We start from the raw sequence: 22,735 nt of genomic DNA, 5'->3' as shown, positions 1-22,735 counted from the left end.
AATGTGTGCAGGATAGTTTTTTGCAGCAATACGTAGAGGTGCCTACCAGAGAAGGGGCAGTGTTGGACCTCCTGTTAGGAAATGAGATGGGTCAGGTGGCGGAGGTATGTGTTGAGGAGCACTTTGGGTCTAGTGATCACAATGCCATTAGTTTCAATATCATTATGGAGAAGGTCAAATCTGGACCAAGGGTTGAGATTTTGGATTGGAGAAAGGCTAATTTTGAGGAGATGAGAAAGGATTTAAAAGGAGTGAAATGGAAATTTTTGTTTTATGAAAAGGATATAATAGAGAAATGGAGGATATTTAAAGGTGAAATTTTGAGAGTACAGAGTCTTTATGTCCCTGTTCGGTGGAAAAGAAAGAATAATAATTTGAAAGAGCCGTGGTTTTCCAGGGAAATTGGACACTTGGTTCGGAAAAAGAGGGAGATATACAATAAATATAAGCGGCAGGGAGTAAATGAGGTTCTTGAGGAATATAAAGAATGTAAAAGGAATCTTAAGAAGGAAATTAGAAAAGCGAAAAAAAGATATGAGGCTGCTTTGGCAAGTAATGTAAAAGTAAACCCCAAGGGGTTCTACAGATATGTCAATAGCAAAAGGATAGTGAGGGATAAAATTGGTCCATTAGAGAGTCAGAGTGGTCAGCTATGTGCTGAGCCGGAAGAAATGGGGGAGATATTAAACAATTTCTTTTCTTCGGTATTTACCGAGGAGAAGGATATTGAATTATGTGAGGTAAGCGAAACAAGTAGAGTAGTGATGGAAATTATGAGGATTAAAGAAGAGGAGGTACGGATAAGTGGATAAGTCTCCAGGTCCTGATAGGATATTCCCTAGGACATTGAGGGAAGTTAGTGCAGAAATAGCAGGGGCTATGACGGAAATATTTCAAACGTCATTAGAAACGGGGATGGTGCCGGAAGATTGGCGCATTGCGCATGTTGTGCCCTTGTTTAAAAAAGGTTCTAAAAGTAAACCTAGCAATTATAGACCTATTAGTTTGACGTCTGTGGTGGGAAAATTAATGGAAAAGATACTTAGGGACAATATATATAATTATTTGGATAAACAAGGCCTGATTAGAAACAGTCAACATGGATTTGTGCCTGGAAGGTCATGTTTGACTAATCTTCTTGAATTTTTTGAAGAGGTTACCAGGGAAATTGATAAGGGTAAGGCTGTGGATGTTGTCTATATGGACTTCAGTAAGGCATTTGACAAGGTTCCACATGGAAGGTTGATTAAGAAGGTTAAATCGTTGGGTATTAATAGTGAGGTTGCAAGATGGATTCAACAATGGCTGAATGGGAGATACCAGAGGGTAACGGTTGACAATTGTATGTCAGGTTGGAGGCCAGTGTCTAGTGGAGTACCCCAAGGATCTGTGTTGGGTCCACTGTTGTTTGTCATTTAAATTAATGATCTGGATGATGGTGTGGCAAATTGGATTAGTAAATATGCAGATGATACTAAGATAGGTGGAGTAATTGATAGTGAGGTAGATTTTCAAAGTCTACAGAGAGACTTGGGCCTTTTGGAAGGGTGGGCTGAAAGATGGCAGATGGAGTTTAATGCTGATAAGTGTGAGGTGCTGCATTTTGGTAGGACAAATCAAAATAGGACGTACAGGGTAAATGGTAGGGAATTGAGGAATGCAGTGGAACAGAGGGATCTGGGAATAACTGTGCATTGTTCCCTGAAGGTGGAATCTCATGTGGATAGGGTGGTGAAGAAGGCGTTTGGTATGCTTGCCTTTATAAATCAGAGCATCGAGTATAGAAGTTGGGATGTAATGTTAAAATTGTACAGGGCATTGGTGAGGCCGAATCTGGAGTATGGTGTGCAGTTCTGGTCGCCAAATTATAGGAAGGATGTCGACAAAATGGAGAGGGTACAGAGGAGATTTACTAGAATGTTGCCTGGGTTTCAGCACTTAGGCTACAGAGAGAGGTTGAACAGGTTGGGTCTTTATTCTTTGGAGCGTAGAAGGTTGAGGGGGGACTTGATAGAGGTTTTTAAAATTTTGAGAGGGACGGACAGAGTTGACGTGGGTAGGCTTTTCCCTTTGAGAGTGGGGAAGATTCCAACAAGGGGACATAGCTTCAGAATTGAGGGACAAAGGTTTAGGGGTAACATGAGGGGGAACTTCTTTACTCAGAGGGTGGTGGCTGTATGGAATGGGCTTCCGGTGGAAGTGGTGGAGGCTGGCTCGATTTTATTATTTAAGAGTAAATTGGATAGGTATATGGATAGGAGGGGGTTAGAGGGTTATGGTCTGAGTGCAGGTAGATGAGACTAGGTAGGGCTGGACAGGCCTGTTTCCATGCTGTAGTTGTTATATGTTATATGTTATATGCTCGACCCAGAGAGAATAATTTTATGTACCCATGAATCTAGGCAATATTTGTTTACCTAATTCAATAAACCTGCTGACCTACAAATAATTTGTGCCAAAATATTTTTTCAGTCCTGATGGCTTGCACCTCAGATTTAAGTTGCAAAGAAAGGGCCCTTTGGCCCCATTCATTCATAGTGACCAATGTACCCATCTGCACTAGTCCATGTCTCTGTCTTTTTGACACTTTAAGATCTAATTGATTTGACAAAGCTTTACAAAGCCCTATTAAGTTTATTATTTTGTTAAAGATATCCGATTGTAAAAAGATGTTCCATAATTTATGATAACAGTTGGTGAACTGTTTTGGTCAGAGATTGAGTTAACAATTGTACTATTGCTATAAGGAAACGATATTTGAACATTTTCATGACTTGTATGCTTTGTGGATAAGTGAACATCGGATATCACTTTTTCTTAGTTACACATTTAATTTTCTAGCCACTGTGTATATATATATATATATTATGATGCCCTATAAATTTAAGACCTTTTAATCTGATGATAATTCATTGTTCTAGGAGCTGCTTAAGAAATGCCACCAATGCATGGAAACAATTGTTAAAGCAAAGGACCAGCAAGCCGCTGAAGCAAACAAGAATGCAAGCATTCTGCTGAAGGAGCTAGACTTGGAGAAGGTGGGAGATGATTCTGAATAATTGTTAGATATCTGAACAGTACAACAATGTGTACTTAGTGCTACTTTTGAACTTTTAGATCTAAACTAGACCAAGTGGACCCGTTGGGCCCAAACCCCTCCTGCATTGGTGCAGCACCCTCTCTTCCCCCTTCCCCTCCCCCTTCCCCTCCCCCTTCCCCTCCCCCCTCCCCCTTCCCTTCCCCCCATTGATTTCTCTTGTAATCTCCCTTGTACCTTCTTTCATATGTACACACTAACTGGATTTAAAGTTGACTTGACGATTATTTTAAATCGTGTCTCTTGAATTCCCTTCCAACAACATGGTCTATTTTTATAAATAATAAAATCTGCATGCTTTATTGCTTAATTTGTACATTAATATCTTTGTAGTCAAGAGAAGAAAGCCGAAAACTAGCTCTTGCAGCAAAAAGGGAGAAAAGAAAGGAAAAACGGAAAAAGAAGAAGGAAGAGCAGAAGCGGAAGCAGGAGGAGGAAGAAGCCCGAGTTAAAGAGAGTTCAGAAAAGCAGCAAACTCCTGAAAAAGATAGATTTGAAGGCAAGTTTTCATCTTATGTGAAAGGCACATATTTTTGGGGCTTTGTTTTTTGATTGAAGACTGAAATGATTTGCTCCTTGTTTTTCCATAGATGAAGAAGTTGTGCCCATAGAACCTCCCAGTGCAACCACGACTACAACCATTGGTATTTCTGCAACTTCAGCCACCTTTACTAGTGCTTATGGGAAAAAGAGAGCTAATGTAGTAACAACACCAAGTACTAACAGGAAGAACAAGAAAAACAAAACTAAGGATTCCTCTCAAAGTGTTCAAATAATTCTAGAAGATCAGCACATGTCTATAGCCCAACAGAAGGCAGATAAAAATAAAATTAATGGGGAACCAAGAGGTGGTGGTGTAGGAGGGAACAGTGATTCAGACAACGTTGACAGTACAGATTGCAATAGTGAGTGCAGCAGTGGTGGTAAAAGCCAAGAGCTCAACGTAATTGCTGATTTCCACAACTTCAGTGAGCAGAAGTTATATCCGACAAGAAGTGAAAAGTCTAATACATCCTTCTCAGAAACTCAGAATCATGCAAGGTGAGATTAACATTTGTTTAGACTTTGATTCTTCCTCAACAGTACCTTTGCATTTGACATTTTCTCCTAATTGTGAAATGTGTTTATTTCTAGACTGCATGATAGCACCAGTGAAACAAATTCCAACTCGCTATCGACAACTCACAAGTCCACTTCACTGCCATTGTCCTCCCCAAATGGAAAAATGAATTTAACCAGTCCAAAGCGAGGTCAAAAGAGAGAAGATGGCTGGAAAGAAGTTGTACGAAGGTAACTACGAAGTTTATTAATTCATGATCTGTCTGTATTAAGTATGCTTAAAAGATATCTGAAGAAGTAAATTCAGGCTCCCAGGATGCAGGGTGACTTGGACAGGTTGGGTGAATGGGCAGATAGATGCCTGGCAGATGCAGTTTAATGTGGATAAATATGCGGTTACCACTTTGGTGGCAAGAACAGGAAGGCAGATTATTATCTGAATGGTGTCAAGTTAGGAAAAGGGGAAGTACAACGCAATCTGGGTGTCCTTGTTCATCAGTAAGCGTGCAGTTGCAGCAGGCAGTGAAGAAAGCTAATGGCATGTTGGCCTTCATAACAAGAGGAGTTGAGTATAGCAGCAAAGGGGTCCTTCTGCAGTTGTACAGGGCCCTAGTGAGACCACACCTGGAGTATTGTGTGCAGTTTTGGTTTCCAAATTTGAGGAAAGACATTCTTGCTATTGAGGGAGTGCAACGTAGATTCACAAGGTTAATTGCCGGCTTGGTGGGGCTGTCATATGTTGAAAGAATGGAGCGACTGGGCTTGTATACATGGAATTTAGAAAGATTAAGGGATTGGACATGCTAGAGGCAGGATTAAGGGATTGGACACGCTAGAGGCAGGAAACATGTTCCCATATTGGGGGAGTCCAGAACCAGGGGCCACAGTTTAAGAATAAGATAGGCCAAAGAATAAGAGATAGGCCAATTAGAACGGAGACGAGGAAAATCTTTTTCACCCAGAGAGTTGTGAATCTGTGGAATTCTCTGCCTCAGAAGGCGGTGGAGGCCAATTCTCTGGATGCTTTCAAGCGAGAGTTAAATAGAGCTCTTAAAGGTGGCGGAGTCAAGGGATCTGGGGAGAAGGCAGGAATGGAGTACTGATTGTGGATGATCAGTCATGATCACAGTGAATGGCGGTGTTGGCGCGAAGGGCCGAATGGCCTACTCCTGCACCTATTGTCTATTGTCTAATTTTCCATCAAAATAAATGTAGAGAAACTTAAAACTGCTTAATTCCTCTGGTGTGTTTTGGTCAAAATTTAAGATTTTTTGTTTGACAATGTACAGATTGTACATGTCACAATCCCCATGTTACGAATGCCTGACTCATGTAGTTTAAATTTTAAGATAATGTCAGCACTTTGATTTTGTTTACTTGTTGATAATGTTGCAAAATAAAGTGTACAGTACTTGGATACAATATTAGGCAGCACGGTAGCGCAGCAGTCAAGCTGCTGCATCACAGTGCCAGAGACCCGGGTTCGGTCCTGACTAAGGGTGTTGTCTGTTCAGAATTTGTACGTTCTCCCTGTGGGTTTCTCTGGGTGCTTTAATTTCCTCCCACATTTCAATGATGTGTAGGCTTGTAGGTTAATCAGCTTCAGTAAATTGCCCCTCGTGTGTGTGAGATGCGAAAATAGGATAACGTGGAACCAGTGTACAGGTACAGCATGGACTTGGTGGGCTGAAGGGCCTATTTTCACGTTGTATCTCTAAAGCTAAAAAACATAACTCGCTCAGAGATCCGCCGCAGATATACTGCAGCGAATGCTGAATTGTCTTACAACCATTCGTTGATATCCAAATTAGATATATTGTGGGAAAGGTTTTGTTAAGGCAAATGTCAGTTAAGAAGGCTGGGTGTAATGCATTATCGGTATTTCAGTTTATGCAGAATGATGCACTTTTCATTATAGCAAAAAATGTCATTGCATATCAAAGAAGTACCACAAAGAATCAACAATGATGTAAGATTTTTAAATAATTACGTTTTGCCAAGCCATTATTCTTATAACGTAATCTGAAAGTTCCATGAAAGAATGTACTTATATTTTGCAGTGATGAATTTTATGCAGCTTTATAAAAAATAGCCCCTAATGTCCGAAATTATATACTCGGTCTAGGGAAATTGCATTTGGTTGAGCATTGCTGTAGTTCAGTCAATGGTCATAATCAATTTTATGTGCGAGAATAATTTAAATCCTATTTGTTTATGAAATTTTATCTGAAAGATTTTTTCAAACAAATGCCGAGATGTTGCTACAGAAGTTTACGTTGAATCATCATGCACTGCAGGAAGAGCATCTCTGCACATTAAAGTCCAGTTAAATGTGTATTGAATGCCCTTTGCAATGCCAACGATATTAATTTCTAAATTGCAGTACAGTCCAAAACATTCTCTCTTAGAGTAATTAAAAGGAATATTAAAAGGATTTACGTCAGAGCATGGTAAAATTAATAGTTTTTGAACATAACTTTCGGTTCATTACAATAGTTTTACCATTATTTTAGATAATCATGACATTGGGGAAAAATGCTTTGGCATTCAATGTACATTTAAATAATTGCACTGTGGAGTGTAGAGATGGGCGCCCTCCAGTGCAAGATGATGATCCTAAAGTATTGCAGCAACTTTTAGTCATAGAGCATGATAGCGTCTTGTACAACTCTAATATTACAAACCAACTTCTATAAATACCCTGACTGATGGCCAATGTGCGTAAGGCCTTCTTCGTGATAGGAGTAGAATTACGCCATTCAGCCCATCAAGTCTACTCCGCCATTCAATCATGGCTGATCTATCTCCCCCTCCTAACCCCATTCTCCTGCCCTCTCCTCATAACCTCTGATAGGTTCTTGACCACCCTATCTACATGTTACGCCACTTTCAAGGAACTATGTGCCTGGACTCCTAGATCCCTCTGCTCTACAACACTCTCCAGAGCCCTCACATTCACCATGGTCCTGTCCTAGTTTGACTTCCCAAAATGCAACACCTCACACTTACCTGGATTTAATGCCATTGACCACTCCTCAGCCCACTTGCTCAACTGATCGTGATCCTGCTATAATTTTTGATAACCATCTTCACTATCTATAATACCACCCAATTTAGAATCTATGGCAAATTTACTAATCATACCTTGAACATTCTCATAAAAATCATTGATATAAACCACAAACTGGAATAATCCCTGAGGCCCACCACTTGCCACAGGCCTCTAGTCCAAAATACAACTTTCCACCATCACTTTCTGCTTCCTTTGATGGGCCAATTTTCTATCCAGCTCTCTGGCGCAACCGTATCAAATGTCTTCCTGAAATCCATCTAGACAATGTGGATTGTCTAGAGGCTCTACCCTCATCAATCTTTTTGGTTACTACTTCAAAAAACTCAATCAGATTCGTGAGTCATTATCTCCCAAACACAAAACCATGCCGACTATTCCTATTCAACTCCTGTCTAGCCAAATGCATATATATATATATATATATATATATATATATATATATATATATATATATATATATATATAATATAGACAATAGGTGCAGGAGTAGGCCATTCGGCCCCTCGAGCCAGCACCACCATTCAATGTGATCATGGCTGATCATTCTCAATCAGTACCCCGTTCCTGTCTTCTCCCCATACCCCCTGACTCCGCTATCCTTAAGTGCTCTATCAAGCTCTCTCTTGAATGCATTCAGAGAATTGGCCTCCACTGCCTTCTGAGGCAGAGAATTCCACAGATTTACAACTCTCTGACTGAAAAAGTTTTTCCTCATCTCTGTTCTAAATGGCCTACCCCTTACTCTTAAACTGTGGCCCCTGGTTCTGGACTCCCCCAACATTGGGAACATGTTTCCTGCCTCTAACGTGTCCAACCCCTTAATCGTATATGTTTCGATAAGATCCCCTCTCATCCTTCTAAATTCCAGTGTATACAAGCTCTTGCCTTAATCAACCATTTGGGTTACTTAAAAAAACGGAATTAAATGTGTGATACATGATCTCCCATGCACAAAAACATGCTAACTATCCCTCATCAACCCCTGTGTTTCCAAATGCATGTATCTCTTATACCTCATAATCCTCTCCATTAACTTGCCTACTACAGATGTCAGGTCAGTGTGGTTTGGGTTTACTTCTTAGTCTTTAAATTAAGTTAGGGCATTGTTAAAGCTGCATCAAATTTGTTTTGGATTCCATGACATAGACTTAAAATTAACCAAATTTTGATTCTGATTAACATAATGGAAAATGTATGGGTATTGTAAGACAAAACTTAGCCGGGGTCTTGAATGTTTGAGTAAACGTTTAGTATTTGGATATAGTTTTATGTGTGAGGGATGTTTGATTGTGATATGTTACCAAAGACTGCTAGTGTCTCTGTTTCCATATCCTGGCATATGTTGTTTCTTTTGAGGGAGGGGGAGGGGGTGGGGTTTGTATGTGAAAATGCAAAATTGAAATAATATATATTGAGAATTTTATGATTTTTATATAGAGTTGCTTTAACCAGGTCAAAGAAATTATCTGTCCCAGCGTCGGTTGTATCAAGGATAATGGGAAGAGGGGGATGCAATATAACTGCTATCCAAGATGTTACTGGTGCACACATTGATGTTGACAAGCAAAAAGACAAAAATGGAGAAAGAATGATCACAATAAGGTAACTAGATGTTTAACTAGAATTTACGAAGACAAACGGCAAAAAAGCTGCGAAGCGCTTTGCTTGTGGTAACGTTCAAGTTGGAAGAAACCTGCATAGGTTCTATGACATTTAAGTTGATCGATGATATTCCTGGCTCGGCTTGCTGATTCTAGTGTTTCATGCTCATAATCATCTCATATACCTAAAGCTCTTCAAAGTACACAACATTCTTTGTGTCTCCATCCTCTGATGAAAATTAACATCTTTGTGCTTTTTTTTTTAAAGGACCCAAAATGCTAAAGTAACTCAATGGGTCAGGCAGCATCTGGAGAACATGGATAAGTGACGTTTCAGATCGGGACACTCTGTCTGATTGTAGTGGGGTGCGGGGCAGGAAGAGAGGAGGGGCATGGCAAAGCCTGGCAAGTGACAAGTTGATACACGTGAAGGGGGTGTTTGTTAGGCAGATGGTTGGACAAAGGTCAGAGCTGAAATGACAAAAGGTGTGAGATAAGGTTAGAAGAGCTGTTAATTGTGAAACCAGAGGAAGGAATGTAAGTGGAAGGGGAAGAAATGGGTGCGAGTCCAGTTGGGGCACAGGGAAAAGAGGGGTGGAGAAAGGTGAAAGGCATTGAGGTGCGTTTGGTTAGTTACCTAAAATTGGAGAAATCAGGGTTTGTACCATTGGGTGTAAGCTTCCCAAGTGGAATATGTGGTGGTGTTCGTCCAGTTTTCGTGTGTCCTCACTCTGGCAATGGAAGCGGTCTAGGACAGAAAGGTCAGTATAAGAATGGGAAGTTTTTTGCAGTTGCAGCATAAGGAACTGTGGATGCTGAAAAACTGCAAAAAACTTCCCATTATTCAATTATCCTGCATTGAGATTTCAATATCTAAGCAAGCGAGAGGTAGTTTTTTTTTCTGAATTCCGTATTGAATTAATTAGTGACTTTTATATTCCTGAATTTATTTCCTGAATTCGTTAAGATTGTCATTCTCTTTTCAAAACTTCAATGATATAGTATAAACCTCTCTTTGTGCAATAGAAATTTGATCTAGGAGTACAGGTACATTGTTCATTGAAAGTGGCATCACAGATAGAAAGGGTGGTCACGTTGTCTTTTGGCACATTGGCCTTCATCAGTCAGGGTATTGAGTATAGAAGTTGGAATATTATGTTACAGTTGTACAATACATTTTTTAGTCACCCTGCTATTGGAAGGATGTTATTAAACTGGAAAGAGTGCAGAGAAGATTTACAAGGATATTGGCAGGACTGACCCGTAGAGAGAAGCTGGGGAAGTTGTAAGACTTTATTCCGTAGAGTGCAGGAGGCTGAGGGGGTGATCTTATAGAGGCATATAAAATCATGAGGGGATTAGATAGGGTAATGCACAGAATCTTTTACCCAGTGTAAGAAAATCAAGAACCAGACGTTGGTTTAAGGTGAGAAGGGAAAGATTTAATAGGAATTTGAAGGACAACCTTTTTCACACATGGGGTGGTGGGTATATGGAACGAGTTGCCTGAGGAGGTAGTTGAGGCAAGTACTATCACAACAGTTAAAATATATTTGGATAGGTACATGTTTAAGAACAGTTTAGAGGGATATGAGCCAAACATGGGCAAGTGGGATAGTGTAGCTGGGGCATCTTGGTGAGCATGGACAAGTTGGAATGAAGGGCCTGTTTCCGTGCTATATGACTCTCTAACCCTGTCAACCACGTTTGCAATGCCTACGATGCAAGTATATCATTCCTTAAATTTAGTGACCAAATATGTATGCATTAATCCAGGTGAGAGCTAGTCTGAAGAAGGGTCCCGACCCGAAACATCACCCACCCTTTTTCTCCAGAGATGCTGCCTGCCCGCTGAGTTACTCCAGCAAGTTTTGTCAATCCACAAGAAAGTTGCATTATCTTTTCTCTTGTTGTGTACTACATACTTTTTGGCAATATTCCTTTCAAAAATCTGCGCCTTCATAATTACTTATTGTAACAACATTACATCTTTTTGTGTTTGATACACTAGGGCCCCTAGACCGTTTTATACCACAACATTTTGTAGCTCACTCCATTTTTTCAAATTGGATAACCTCTCGAATTTACTTAATTTTACTTAATTTGCCAATATGCCCTCTCATAACCACATCTTTACATATTTGTTTGTATTATCAGCATATTTGGCCATTGCATTGTCCCTTCATCCAAATCAATAATACAGATCATAAATAAATGGGTTTCAGCATTGACCTGTTATACCCCACCCCACTAGGCTGAAAATAACATTCTCATCTCAAGCCTCTACCTGTTGGAAATCCAAGAATGCTACATCTCCAGGAATCTCTTTCAGGATTTCCCTTTCATAAAATCATATTGATTCTGTTTGATCGCCTTATGATTTTCTGAATGTCCTGTTTTCTTACCTCTTATTTTCCAATATTTCCCATTACACTTGATAGGCTAACTGGCCAACAATTTCTTGCTTTTTCTCTCACTATCTCGACCAATGAATTGAGCTGAACCACATTTAATTGCAAGCAAAAATCGAAGGAGTCTAAACAAAATTTCACTCATGATAAAGCTTTATATTTTACTCTTTACAGAGGTGGCACAGAATCAACAAGACATGCAGTGCAGCTGATTAATGCACTAATTCAGGATCCTGCAAAGGAACTGGAAGATTTGATTCCTCGGAATCATATCAAAAGTGTCACGGCCAACACAAGAATGGGGTCGACAGCTGCGACAAGTACATCTAGCACTACAACTGCAGGAAACAGAATAAGCGTTTCAATGATGTCGTCTTCAACAGCTTCTCTGGCTACACCATCATCTGCATCATTACAATCCATTAACAAATCTGGTAAAAATATTGTATCAAACAATATGCGTCCTACATTTTCAGTCTCGCTTCCTTTGGCTTATTCACATCCACAGTTAGCACATGCTTTGTTAGCTGCTCAAACCATTCAGCAGATTCGGCACCCACGGTTACCCATGGCACACTTTGGAGGAACCTTCTCTCCGTCGCCAAACACTTGGGGTCCTTTCCCAGTAAGACCCGTAAGTCCTGGGAGTGCCAACAGTTCACCGAAACACAATACAACTCGTCTCACAAACCAAGGTGGCAATATTGTTCATGCCGACAGTGGTAATTCAGCTTCTATCAACTCGCCTTCTGTGGCTGTGAGTTCTCCAACTTTCACTACACAGTCTTTGTGTGTCACAAGCAGTCCAACTTCATCGGTCAGAAAACAACTCTTCACCTCGGTCAATAAAACTAACACCATGATATCTGTGACTTCAGCTGTGACAAGCAGTTCCTGTTCGCTGCCTGTAAGTTCAACTGTATCAGTGAGCAATGGGCAACCACCTACTCCACCACCACCTCCACCAGTTGTTGCACAGCCTTCTCAGCAATCCATGTCATTGACTAAGAATGAATCATTTACCACCGCCACTTCAAAGGAAGAGGTGACCACCACAGATCAACCAGCAGGGAGCCAGTGCGCACTTTCAAATGTCTGCAGCAGCTCCTCAATTAACAGTAATTCTGGAGCTATAGGAATACAACCAACTTCATCACTTCCCAGCATTCTGCCACAAATTCCAAGCCGTAACTCCTCAGATATTCGACCCACTTTGGCGAAGCCTTATATTTCGAATTCAGATCATGGATTAGTGGTCCCAAGCAGTCTCGCATCTACTCGCTCAGTGACTAAATCAGCTTGCCCTAGCGTTCAGACCAACAACACTTTACCTCAGTTAGCTGCAGCTTCTCCTCAAGTATCGCACAGAATTCAACCTGGTGCTCCTTTCTATCCCCATGTCCAGCAAGAGGCAAAATCTGTTTTTGTCTCAAACTCAGTTCCGATGGTTTCTACTCAAGACCCTATGAAGCAGCATGGTGTACCTTCTATGCAGCTTTCATCTGCACTTGGCATGCTGAATGTTTCTCAGATTCATGCAAACCCAGGGAGCAAATCCCTGCCTCCAAACTTTGGCTCTGCAGCTCTCTTCAGCCCTTTCAACAGTTTCTTTGACAATACCCAGATGACAGCAAATCACGTGTGGGGAAGTTGTCCACTGCCTTCACGGCCAACCCAAGATCCAACATACAGTGGACATTCTAACTACATGGGCAGTTCTGTACTTGGACAATTGGATGGAGTGCTTCCTCATGATAACTCCAAGGCTCCCGGTTTCAGGCCACCTTCACAAAGAGTGACTTCAAGTCCAACAGGTGAGATGAACAGAAAATGTAAATTACTTATGTTGTTTATTACATATTTATTCTTGATTTGGGGATGCTGATATTACAAATTTTGAGTTTCTGTGCAATAATTGTAAATATTCTGAAATTTAGGCAGTTAATATTCTAAAATGTTACTAAGTTGTACTTGCTTATCTCCTTCCCTATTCTCCTGGAGCCTTTTCTTACTAAAAATTTAACTATATAGTTAGGATTATTTAGGGCTAATTTTTCCACCAATAATTATTTCGAAATTGGTCGTTTTGCATTTTAAGATTCTTCTGAAAATGTTCAGGAACAGCTAATTCATATGATTATAAGAATTGATCAATGGGAAAGCTGGCAACACTTTTCAGGACAAGTATCTGGCATGTGGTGCATTCTGTGCAATATTTGGTAGTTTGTGTCCCTTTTTATTGTCAAGGTACAGTATATCAAAGCTCTATATTACATTACGAAGTTTATTCATTCAATTTATGACTTCCCTCATAGTAGATAATTATTAATGCGAGCTTGATACAGGTAAGGGAGTAACTGAAATGCTTTACAACAATGCATTCTGAAGTTTAGCATCAACCCAGATAAATTCTCAATGAATTTTATTTTGTATGCTGCTCATCAAATATGTTTGTTTTTAGTAGTACATGCTATTGTAATAATCTATGGATATGTATGTGTATGCGGGTAATGGTACTTTAGAGTTGGGGAAGATGTAAGCATCAATAATGGCCATCAAAATTAAATATGCAATTTGTGAAAGGACATGGATTCTTTCAATATTAGGCAAGCTGCAGAAATCCCAAATAGGTTTATATGCAGGTGGGAAAAATAACTTGCAACCTCAATGATTTAAAATTTTGTCCCCTCTCACAACCTTTGAAAGGGATAAAGTACAAATTCATCAGAATCTTTACGGGGCCAGCCATTTCATCAGTCATAGGAGCAGAATTAGGCCATTTGGCCCATCAAGTCTACTTTACCATTCAATCATGGCTGATCTATCATTCCCTCTCTCCTGCCTTCTCACCATAATCCCTGACACCCTTACTAATGAAGAATCTGTCAATCTCCTCAAAAATATCCATTGACGGCCTCCACAGCCATCCGTGGCAATGAATTCCACAGATTCACCACCCTCTTACTAAAGAAATTCCTCCATCTCCTTTCTAAAGTCCCATTATTTTATTCTGAGGCTATGGCCTCTGATCCTAGACTCTCCCACTAGTGGAAACATCCTCTCCACATTCACTCTATCCAGGCCTTTCACCATTCACTGAGGTCCCTCCTCATCCTTCTAAAGTCCAACGAGTACAGGCCCAGTGCCTTCAAACGCTCATCATGTATTACCCAATGATTCCTGGGATCATTCCCGTAAACCTCCTCTGGACCCTCTCCAAAACTAACACATCCTTCCTCAAATATGGGGCCCAAAATACTCCAAATGTGGTCTGACCAGTGCCTTACAAAACCTCAGCATTACATTCCTGTTTTGTATTCTAGCCCTCTCGAAATAAATGCTAGCATTACCATCTTGCCATTAGGAAAAAGAACCAAGGATAGCCACAGTCAGTTAATGGTGCTTGGCAGTGGTTTGGGTGAAGAGTGAATGCATGTTAACCCTTCCTACAGTAGTTGCAAATCCATTCCCTTAATGGATATTGGCATATAGTCTGTTTTGGACTTGCAGGCAAACCATGCCCCATAACCTCTTGTGGTTCTCCAAGGTGACTGCATCAGTCTTGGCAAATGAGAATGAATGGTTTTGGGCTGCATTCTCACAGTTGTCATTGGAAATGTTGAATTTTCTTGGGACCTTGTTTGACCATGTTGCCCACTGGAATTTTGGCCTATCTCTGGCTGTACATGGTTCTTGAGTTGGCCATGGAGTATAGCTTTAGATTTCTAAAAGTAAATATGCAGGAAGGTTGCATAAATATTCTTTGCATTCTATTGACTTTGGAATGTTAAGGAATTATGTAATTTTAGTGATCGTGAATGATATAAATACGTGATCTTGTCAGATTGAAATGAAGCCATTTAGGAGGAAATAAATGGAAAAGCAGTTTCCCCCATGAGGCAAGATAAAAACAGAACCTGCTTTCTCAAAATGACAAAGATAAAAGTCAATTTTCAAAATTGAGATGGACATACTTTTTTTGAGCTGCAACGCCAAAGGCAGATAAATAGAGGTTGAAGTCAGTCAACAGTGATCAAATAGAACGGTGGAACAAACTGCACTGGATCGCCAACTAGTGTTCATTATTGGACAAGATTATATATTTTTCTTGAGGTAGCGGGAGCTGTGAGGTGAAGTTCATTTGTGCCATGCCACTGATGCTCAACAGTGCTAGGCAAAATGTGTTCAACGTGCCTGTTTTTAATCGGTCCCTTTTAGTTTACTGTAATGTCCATATCCTCTACAATTTTTTTAATGAGACTACAACTATTTTTCTCTACTATTTTTGCAGTGAGGCATTTAAGTGAAACACACTTGTAGCTTTAATTATTACCCCTAATTAAAGAGAAATGTGCAAGTTATTGATAAGTCACTTTTTATGATGTGCATTTCTCAAATATTCCATTACATGTGCTTTTTTAAAAAATGTCTTTGAAGGAATGTCTGCTATGGACCCATCAGGCAATGCCATTTCTTCCTCTTCCACCCCAATGACGAGTTTTGCTCCAAGTATGGCTGGAAGTCAGGTGTATGTACAAGGACCAGCCCCTGTAGGAATGCCTGCTCCTAGCTTCAGCAGACAACATTTTTCCCCACACCCTTGGAGTTCAACAACTGCTCCAGCTACATGTATGTACAAGCTGATCCTTTCTTTATTTTAGTGGTGTTTTTGGGCATGGGAAGTTGTACTCCTCAATCTAGGACCCACTAGTCATTATTTGCACTCGTGTAAAAACCGCCATGATCCAATCTTAAAAATATAGTTAGAGAATTGTGATACTAGCTTTGCAAACCAAAATACTAAAGAAGGTGCAATGCCAAAACTGAACATTAGCCCTGAGATTTTTAGGGAGAATTTCAAACTTTTTATTTATATGTAAAGCTGATTAAATTCTCATTCTCTCATGATTACATTTGAAGGCACCACGTAATGAAATAAACTTTAAATCTTGTGGCTGTTACTTATATGCAGTGAATAAATATCTGCCAATACAATTTGTCTTGGTGGCTTTGATTATTTTACAACCCAGAATCTCTATGTACATTGAAAATTAAACTGCCATCTAGTAAATTTGTTTTTAATCTTTCATTGTTTCTTTCATAGTTGATGATTCATCTAAATAAATTGCATTACATTTTCACACGTGTCTAAAACCATGATCTTCCATATTGGTGAAATGTAGAACAATTTAATGGCAGGCATTGGTGTACATTTTTGAAATGTTATCTTTTCACACTTTGTGTATTTACAGCTTTGAGGAAAGTGATGAGTGGTAGCTGTTCTCTTGTTTATATTGTTTAAAATGCTTTCTCAATCTCCAGCAGCAGTCAAACCAAGGGAGACAGAGCTGCTAAGATTCAACAGAGCTGTTAAGATTCACAGTGGCCTAAGAGGGACATTAGAAGGTTGGCCTCAATGAAGAAAGTCAGATAATAAATAACAGGACATGTAATTTTTTAATGTAGTGAAACTATTCCAAAGTGCTTCCCATTACCTGCCAAAAATGAGACAAATTTGATGATGTCTCCATTTTGAAAAAAGACAGAATTGTGGTGATTACTGAACTACAAAGTTTCTAATTAGCTCCTACTTCCATATGCCCAGCAGTTGCATCAGGGTCTCTTTATGGCTTTTAAGAAATAATGCTTTAGGTTAAAAAAACAAAACAAATTCTAGGTCATGGGATTTCCTTGTATTTTCTAGGTTTCCTTAAAAGTGACCTCAAGGATTGTGGCTGAAATAACCATTTTTATTTGAACACAAATATCACCTTGCCATAAATTATTTATTTGATTACCAGCATTTGAGGTTTCTTAATCTCCTGAGATAATATGCTACTTGTAAGGCATGTCTGTATTATCAATGGATACATTCAACTTTGACCTCCGGGTTTAGTAAATTAATTTTCGAAATTTGCAAATTAAAGATCAGGTATATTTCTCATAATATTTAGGCTTCATGCCAAAGCTGTTCTATTGCTAGATATAACTACGTGTCAAACTGAATTGCTACCATATTTTGATCAAGAAAATAGCACAAAAGAGTGATTTGTGCCACAGTTTTTAAAGAATTTGATCAATTCTAGATCATTTTTACATTTACAATAATTAATTTTCATGTCGTTCTTTACTCTTCAATTGGTTTGAAGTAATTGGCATATAGCGTGTTGCAAGTTAACTTGTTTTGGATCAGAATTTATAGTTTAAAAAAATCTAATCATACCGCACTGCACTTGAAAATAAATACTGTGTAGCGTAATGTACTACAAATTCTTGGCTATAACTTATGGATTAAAATATCTGCAGGTGAATCCCCTCCATCGGTTTCTTCTGGAGCTTCTTCACCCCTATCTGCTGCTTCTGCACCTCCTTCCTTGGGCCAAGCAAAATCAAATAATGCAAACCAAGATCGGAAGGTACCACCTCCTATTGGAACAGAGAGGTCAGCTCGCATTCGGCAGACTAGCTCTATGACACCACTTTCCACCATGATGGGTGGCAACCTGACAACACCTGTAGGACAAGGAGGGATCTGGTCCTTTGGTGTCAGCAATAATTCAGGTGAGGATTAGTAGTTAGCATGAGAAAAATATGACCGAGAACTAAGGTGACCGTACTAAGTAGTAAAAATGCAAACTCTTACAATTGGTGTGTTTCCCTTCCAGATGGAATATCTGGCTGGTCCCAAGGAGTAATGGGTGGTCATTTAATGCATCAATCTATGTCAGACCCAGCTTCATTTTCTCAACATCAGACATTGGAAAGAGATGATACTGGAATTGTGGCACCTTCAAACGCATTCCATCAGCCAGTGCCAAGCAATTTCATGGACTATAACAAGGTTAGTCAAAGTTATCTTTGTTTTAAATAGACCATGAATATCAGGAAGCACAAGTCTGGTAATAACTAGAAACTCTGAATTGAATGGTTAAATTGCAATTGCCTTGCAATTAGTCTCCATCTTTTGGTTTTTTTTCACAATGTCATTCAAGCAATGATCTTAACCAAAAGGTCCATAACAGATCCAATCTTGATGCAGACCAGTATTGCACAAGGGTATGCCATTACTTCATGAATTTATTTTCCCCAATCCTCCTGGCAGTGATACACCTTGTCTCCAACAAGCTTTCGGCTTAAGAGGAACTGATATACAGGACAAATGGGTAAACTGTTCAGCCTACAATAGTCAGCTCCAGAACCAAGATAATCTAACCTGCATCACTTTAACATGTTGGAGGCTAAGCTTCAAGACACCATTGGCTCGTTCTCTGAACCACAATAATAATTATTCTCTGGATAATAAGCCTTGTATTCAATGTCTTCGGTTCATCTTTGTCTTTGGAGAATGAATATCCATAACGAGACAAAGAAAAAGTATACTGCCCATGTCTTGAGGCCACGTGTCAATGAAGACTGACATCGATGAAGAAATTCGCCATAGCCTACAGTTTGCCAATAAGATCAAGATTCAGATCTTGCACAAAATCTGGTACTGGGCAGTAGTAATCTCTGCCTTTCTACATGCTTCTGAGACTTGGCCCATTCACAGGAATCATCTTAAACAATGCGAGGGTTACCAGAAATGGTGTCTCTACAAATTTCTGCAATCCACTGGCAATTTAATGAACCAAAGTCGGTGTCCCCTGCTCAGTCAGCATTCTGAGCATTGAGGCTCGACTTGTACATGGTCATACATTGGGCATGTAGGGTTGTTTATATGTTTGACACCAAATTCTCGAAGCAGACTCTTACTTCGCAACTTTCTTTCACTGGTGGACAGAGAAATAGATTCAAGGGAAAACCTCTGGGAAAAATTTACAGTATTGACAGTTGGCTCCTGACTGCTCAAAGTGAGGGTGTATTCTGAGAACCTCTCGTCCAAACATTAGAACAAACAGAAATTCAATGAAAATGCCTACTCCTCAAACCACTTCCTAGCCGATTGGCGTCAATGTAAGCAGATTCCACATTGGCTTCATCACTCACATCAAAACCACAGAATTGTAATAGAAGCTTGTTATCCTTGATCCTGAGGGACAACCTAAGAAGGTGGTGTTTCACTTGGAGATCAATTTGTAAGAAAGCTACATTAATTGCATAAAAAACATGGAATGGAGAACATCACATTTCTGAGAATATACACAATTAATAGGAAATTACTCTTCCCACCAGCTCACCAAATCATTGCACTTCATGCATTGCAATCTCACTACTTGCTGTTTTATGAATGTCTATTTGTGTTTTTAAAGATTACTAGACCAAGTGGACCCGTTGGGCCCAAACCTCTCCTGCATTGGTGCAGCACCCTCCCCTCCCCCATTCTCTCCACCCCTACTCCCCCTCCCTTCTCCTCCCTCCCTCCTTCCCTCCCTCTGAAGTAGAGTCTCAAACTGAAATGTCACCTATCCGTGTTCTCCAGAGATGCTGCCTGACCTGCTGAGTTACTCCAGCAATTTGTGTCCTTTGGTCTATATTGTCTGTTTAAATTGCCACATTTTTGGAGGAAATTATTGCACTCCAGAGGAAATCTATCAGGATGTTGTGTAGGATGGAATGCTTCAGTCATGAGGAGATTCTGGATAAGGCTGCGTTTGTTTTCCGTGGGGAAGGCAAGGCAGGACTTGAGAGAGAGATGTATAGAAAATTGAGAAGCATAGATAGGCTAAATAGTACAAAATGTTTCCCGTAACTGGTATGCTTGTAGTTCCTTACAAAGGCTTCATCTTAGTTTTCTACCTTCTGTACAAATGAAAATAGACTGTTATTTGAATGGGGAATAACCTTTGGAATGCAGACTTTTAAAACATGATTCACCATGGCTTAAAGGTTACTTGGGGAAAAAAATGTCATTATTTTGTGAAACTTGGAATGATTTTTGTTCCTTTGCAGCAGGGCTTGCCACTTTCAATGTATGGGAATGCCATGATTCCTCCACATCCACAGTTGGCTGATGGCCCAGGGGCTCCTCTTTACAACGGACTTCATGCTACAGATCCTGCCTGGAATCCTATGATAAAGGTTGTCACAAACTCTGAGAATGCTGACCCCCAGCAGGTGCGAATATATTCCAACTTTGTACAGTTTTGTTTTTATCGGATTGATATGGAATTTTGTGTTTTAATTAAACGATTTAATTATATAGTTAAAATTGTCAACAAGTAGGTAGTTTGCATCATGCAATGGATTTGTGCTATGATATGCTGAAGATGTGTTTCTCCAGTCTCACTGCCCCAAACCACATTTTCCCTCCTCTCCACAATCGCCTTCTCTCAATTGCTCTGTGGCTGTCTTGGCAGGAGGTTCTTTAAAACTAACAAATTTCCATATTGAAAAGCCAAAATGACACCCCAGCTGTATCTGTGCAGGTAACTGCCATTCAGAACCTTTTTGTTGAAAAACACCCATAACGATTTTAATTTTTTGGGGACCAATTTTGCAAGGATTTCATTAATGTCATCCATACGGTTGCCCAAAGACAGGTAAACTCTGATCTCTAGGCATTTAGCTCCTCATCATAAACTAATGTGCAAAAATCGTCAACTTGCAGGAATTAAGTTGTTCCCAAGACTTAGTAAATGTTGAACAATTATACAGTATATATTTACAATTCAGTTTTTCAGCATGTCCGGTGGTATTGAATCTTTAGTCACTTGCAATCTTTTGATGTTATGAATGCACAATATATTTATAATCAACAACAAGGGCCAAGGTTTATTGCAGTATTTTGCCAGTGACATTTGCTTAAGTTAGGTAGTTGACTGATGCGTCATATATCTGCTAGCAATGGACATTCAAGGGGTATAGTATTGAATTGCTTACATGGCAAAAGTAAGAACCATCTAACTTAATGTATTCTAATGGGGTGGGAGAGTTAAAAAACCTTTAACAGATTCAACAGTAGTCAACAGTTCAAATAAATTTGTAATTTGAATTATTTTAATTATTTTCCATTATCACCTCTTTCCTAATGTTAAAGCTAATCTAATCCCAAGACACGATGAACTGTTTGCATGGATTATGGTTCTATTCCACATGTAATTACAAGATCTACAAGATTTTAGATCTATTAAATGAACATTCAGTTTTAAATTCATTTTTGCAGGTGTGGCCTGGAACCTGGGCACCACATATTGGTAACGTGCATCTGAACCATGTCAACTAGAGGACGCAAGCATGCCCACAATTTCCTGAGATGTCTTCCTGAGATTGAAACTAAATTGATCTGGGAAGAAATTAACAGGACAAAACTTTTCTGATGTGCCTAACTGAAATTCTGTGGGCTGTTACGCATGAACTTAATTGATTTACCACTGTCTATGAACAAAGTGATCACCTGCATAGCAGGTTCGGTTCTCTGGTTAGTTTAGCCATTTTGACTTAAGACTTGGGACAGACTATTCTTGTGCTGCTGGCTAAACAGTACTGTAAACTGCTTGTATGCAGCCGAGGACTAGATAATTATGTGAATTAATCCAGATGTTTTAGAGTGGTAAATACATGTATAATTGTTTACATACTAAAAAAGGGTTAAAACAAGAGTAAATTTCATGTCGTATAGTGGCTCTACTTTATGTAGCCTGTATTAATGTGAAATATTTACCTTAATATTCAATAAAAATGAACAGTACCTCATTTTTAGCGTCTTTATTGCTCGTAGTTAATTAGTTAGATTTAGATCATTTTAATTTTCTAATAAGAATGCAGACTACAGTACCTTTTACAAACATAATGCCAAATACATATACAAACACGCATACAATATGCACATGCATATTGATCATTGGTCAATTTTTTTCATTTTAAGTTGTAATTTTTTGGAACATTTTATTTGCATTTTTACAAGCAATTAGATTTTCTTGGTTACCACTAATATTCTCTTGGTACCAAGCTTAATAGTTTTACCAAACATTCAGGGAGCTGTTATAGCAAAAGACATCTTTTTAAAAGATTGAATGTCGTTTTGTACAAAACCAGTAGAAAAATTAAAATCTTATTACAGGTTTTGCAGGTCTTTGAGTTAAACAAACAGTGGTTGGAAAGAAAACAGTGTCGATTGAAATGGCAGATAAAAAATCTTTTGTAAACACTTGAATATTGATTACCTGTTGTATTCATGTAAACTAACTTTTTTTTCTCTCTTTCCCAGTTGCGACGGTTTTCGACCTGAAACATTAACTGTTTCTTTTTCCACGGATGCTGCCTTACCTGCTATGTTTTTCCAACGTTTTCTTTTTTTAAGTGGTATTATTTGCTATTTCCACAAGGAAAAGTATCGGAAAGGTACAGTAAAATCAGACTGAATTAGCATCGGAAAAGATATTGACTGGCACATCAGATTAAGTGCAACATGGGACAGAATTTGTTCTGAATTTTCTGCTTCCATCCTTTGCATATGGATAGCATGATATTTTGGGCTATTTTCATGTAATGCTAGGCAGTTGACTGCAGGATTGGAAAGAAGATACTCAAGTGTTCATAACCTGAACATACACAT

General features: G+C 39.3%; 1 protein-coding gene across 11 annotated transcripts in view; it reads left to right on the top strand.

Moving 5' to 3' along the window:
* ankhd1 (ankyrin repeat and KH domain containing 1) overlaps window positions 1-21,864 on the top strand; it is a 149,342-nt gene extending 127,478 nt beyond the window's left edge. For 5 of the 11 annotated variants that reach the window (XM_078411479.1, XM_078411474.1, XM_078411478.1 and 2 more), the window contains 12 exons: window positions 2,922-3,038; window positions 3,431-3,596; window positions 3,688-4,138; window positions 4,232-4,387; window positions 6,075-6,125; window positions 8,667-8,831; window positions 11,416-13,055; window positions 15,679-15,870; window positions 17,548-17,802; window positions 17,907-18,082; window positions 20,131-20,295; window positions 21,344-21,864. In XM_078411479.1, coding sequence (XP_078267605.1) covers window positions 2,922-3,038; window positions 3,431-3,596; window positions 3,688-4,138; window positions 4,232-4,387; window positions 6,075-6,125; window positions 8,667-8,831; window positions 11,416-13,055; window positions 15,679-15,870; window positions 17,548-17,802; window positions 17,907-18,082; window positions 20,131-20,295; window positions 21,344-21,403 — 3,594 coding nt within the window. In that variant the 3' untranslated portion in view covers window positions 21,404-21,864. The remainder of the gene's footprint in view (window positions 1-2,921; window positions 3,039-3,430; window positions 3,597-3,687; window positions 4,139-4,231; window positions 4,388-6,074; window positions 6,126-8,666; window positions 8,832-11,415; window positions 13,056-15,678; window positions 15,871-17,547; window positions 17,803-17,906; window positions 18,083-20,130; window positions 20,296-21,343) is intronic. The other 6 variants (XM_078411482.1, XM_078411481.1, XM_078411477.1 and 3 more) reach the window with 4 other exon arrangements.
* The last annotated feature ends 871 nt before the right edge of the window (window positions 21,865-22,735 follow it).

This window comes from Rhinoraja longicauda, chromosome 14 (assembly GCF_053455715.1).
Source record: "Rhinoraja longicauda isolate Sanriku21f chromosome 14, sRhiLon1.1, whole genome shotgun sequence".
Taxonomy (NCBI): domain Eukaryota; kingdom Metazoa; phylum Chordata; class Chondrichthyes; order Rajiformes; family Arhynchobatidae; genus Rhinoraja; species Rhinoraja longicauda.
Note: the sequence above shows the minus strand (reverse complement) of the source record. Positions and strands in the feature narration are given on the sequence as shown.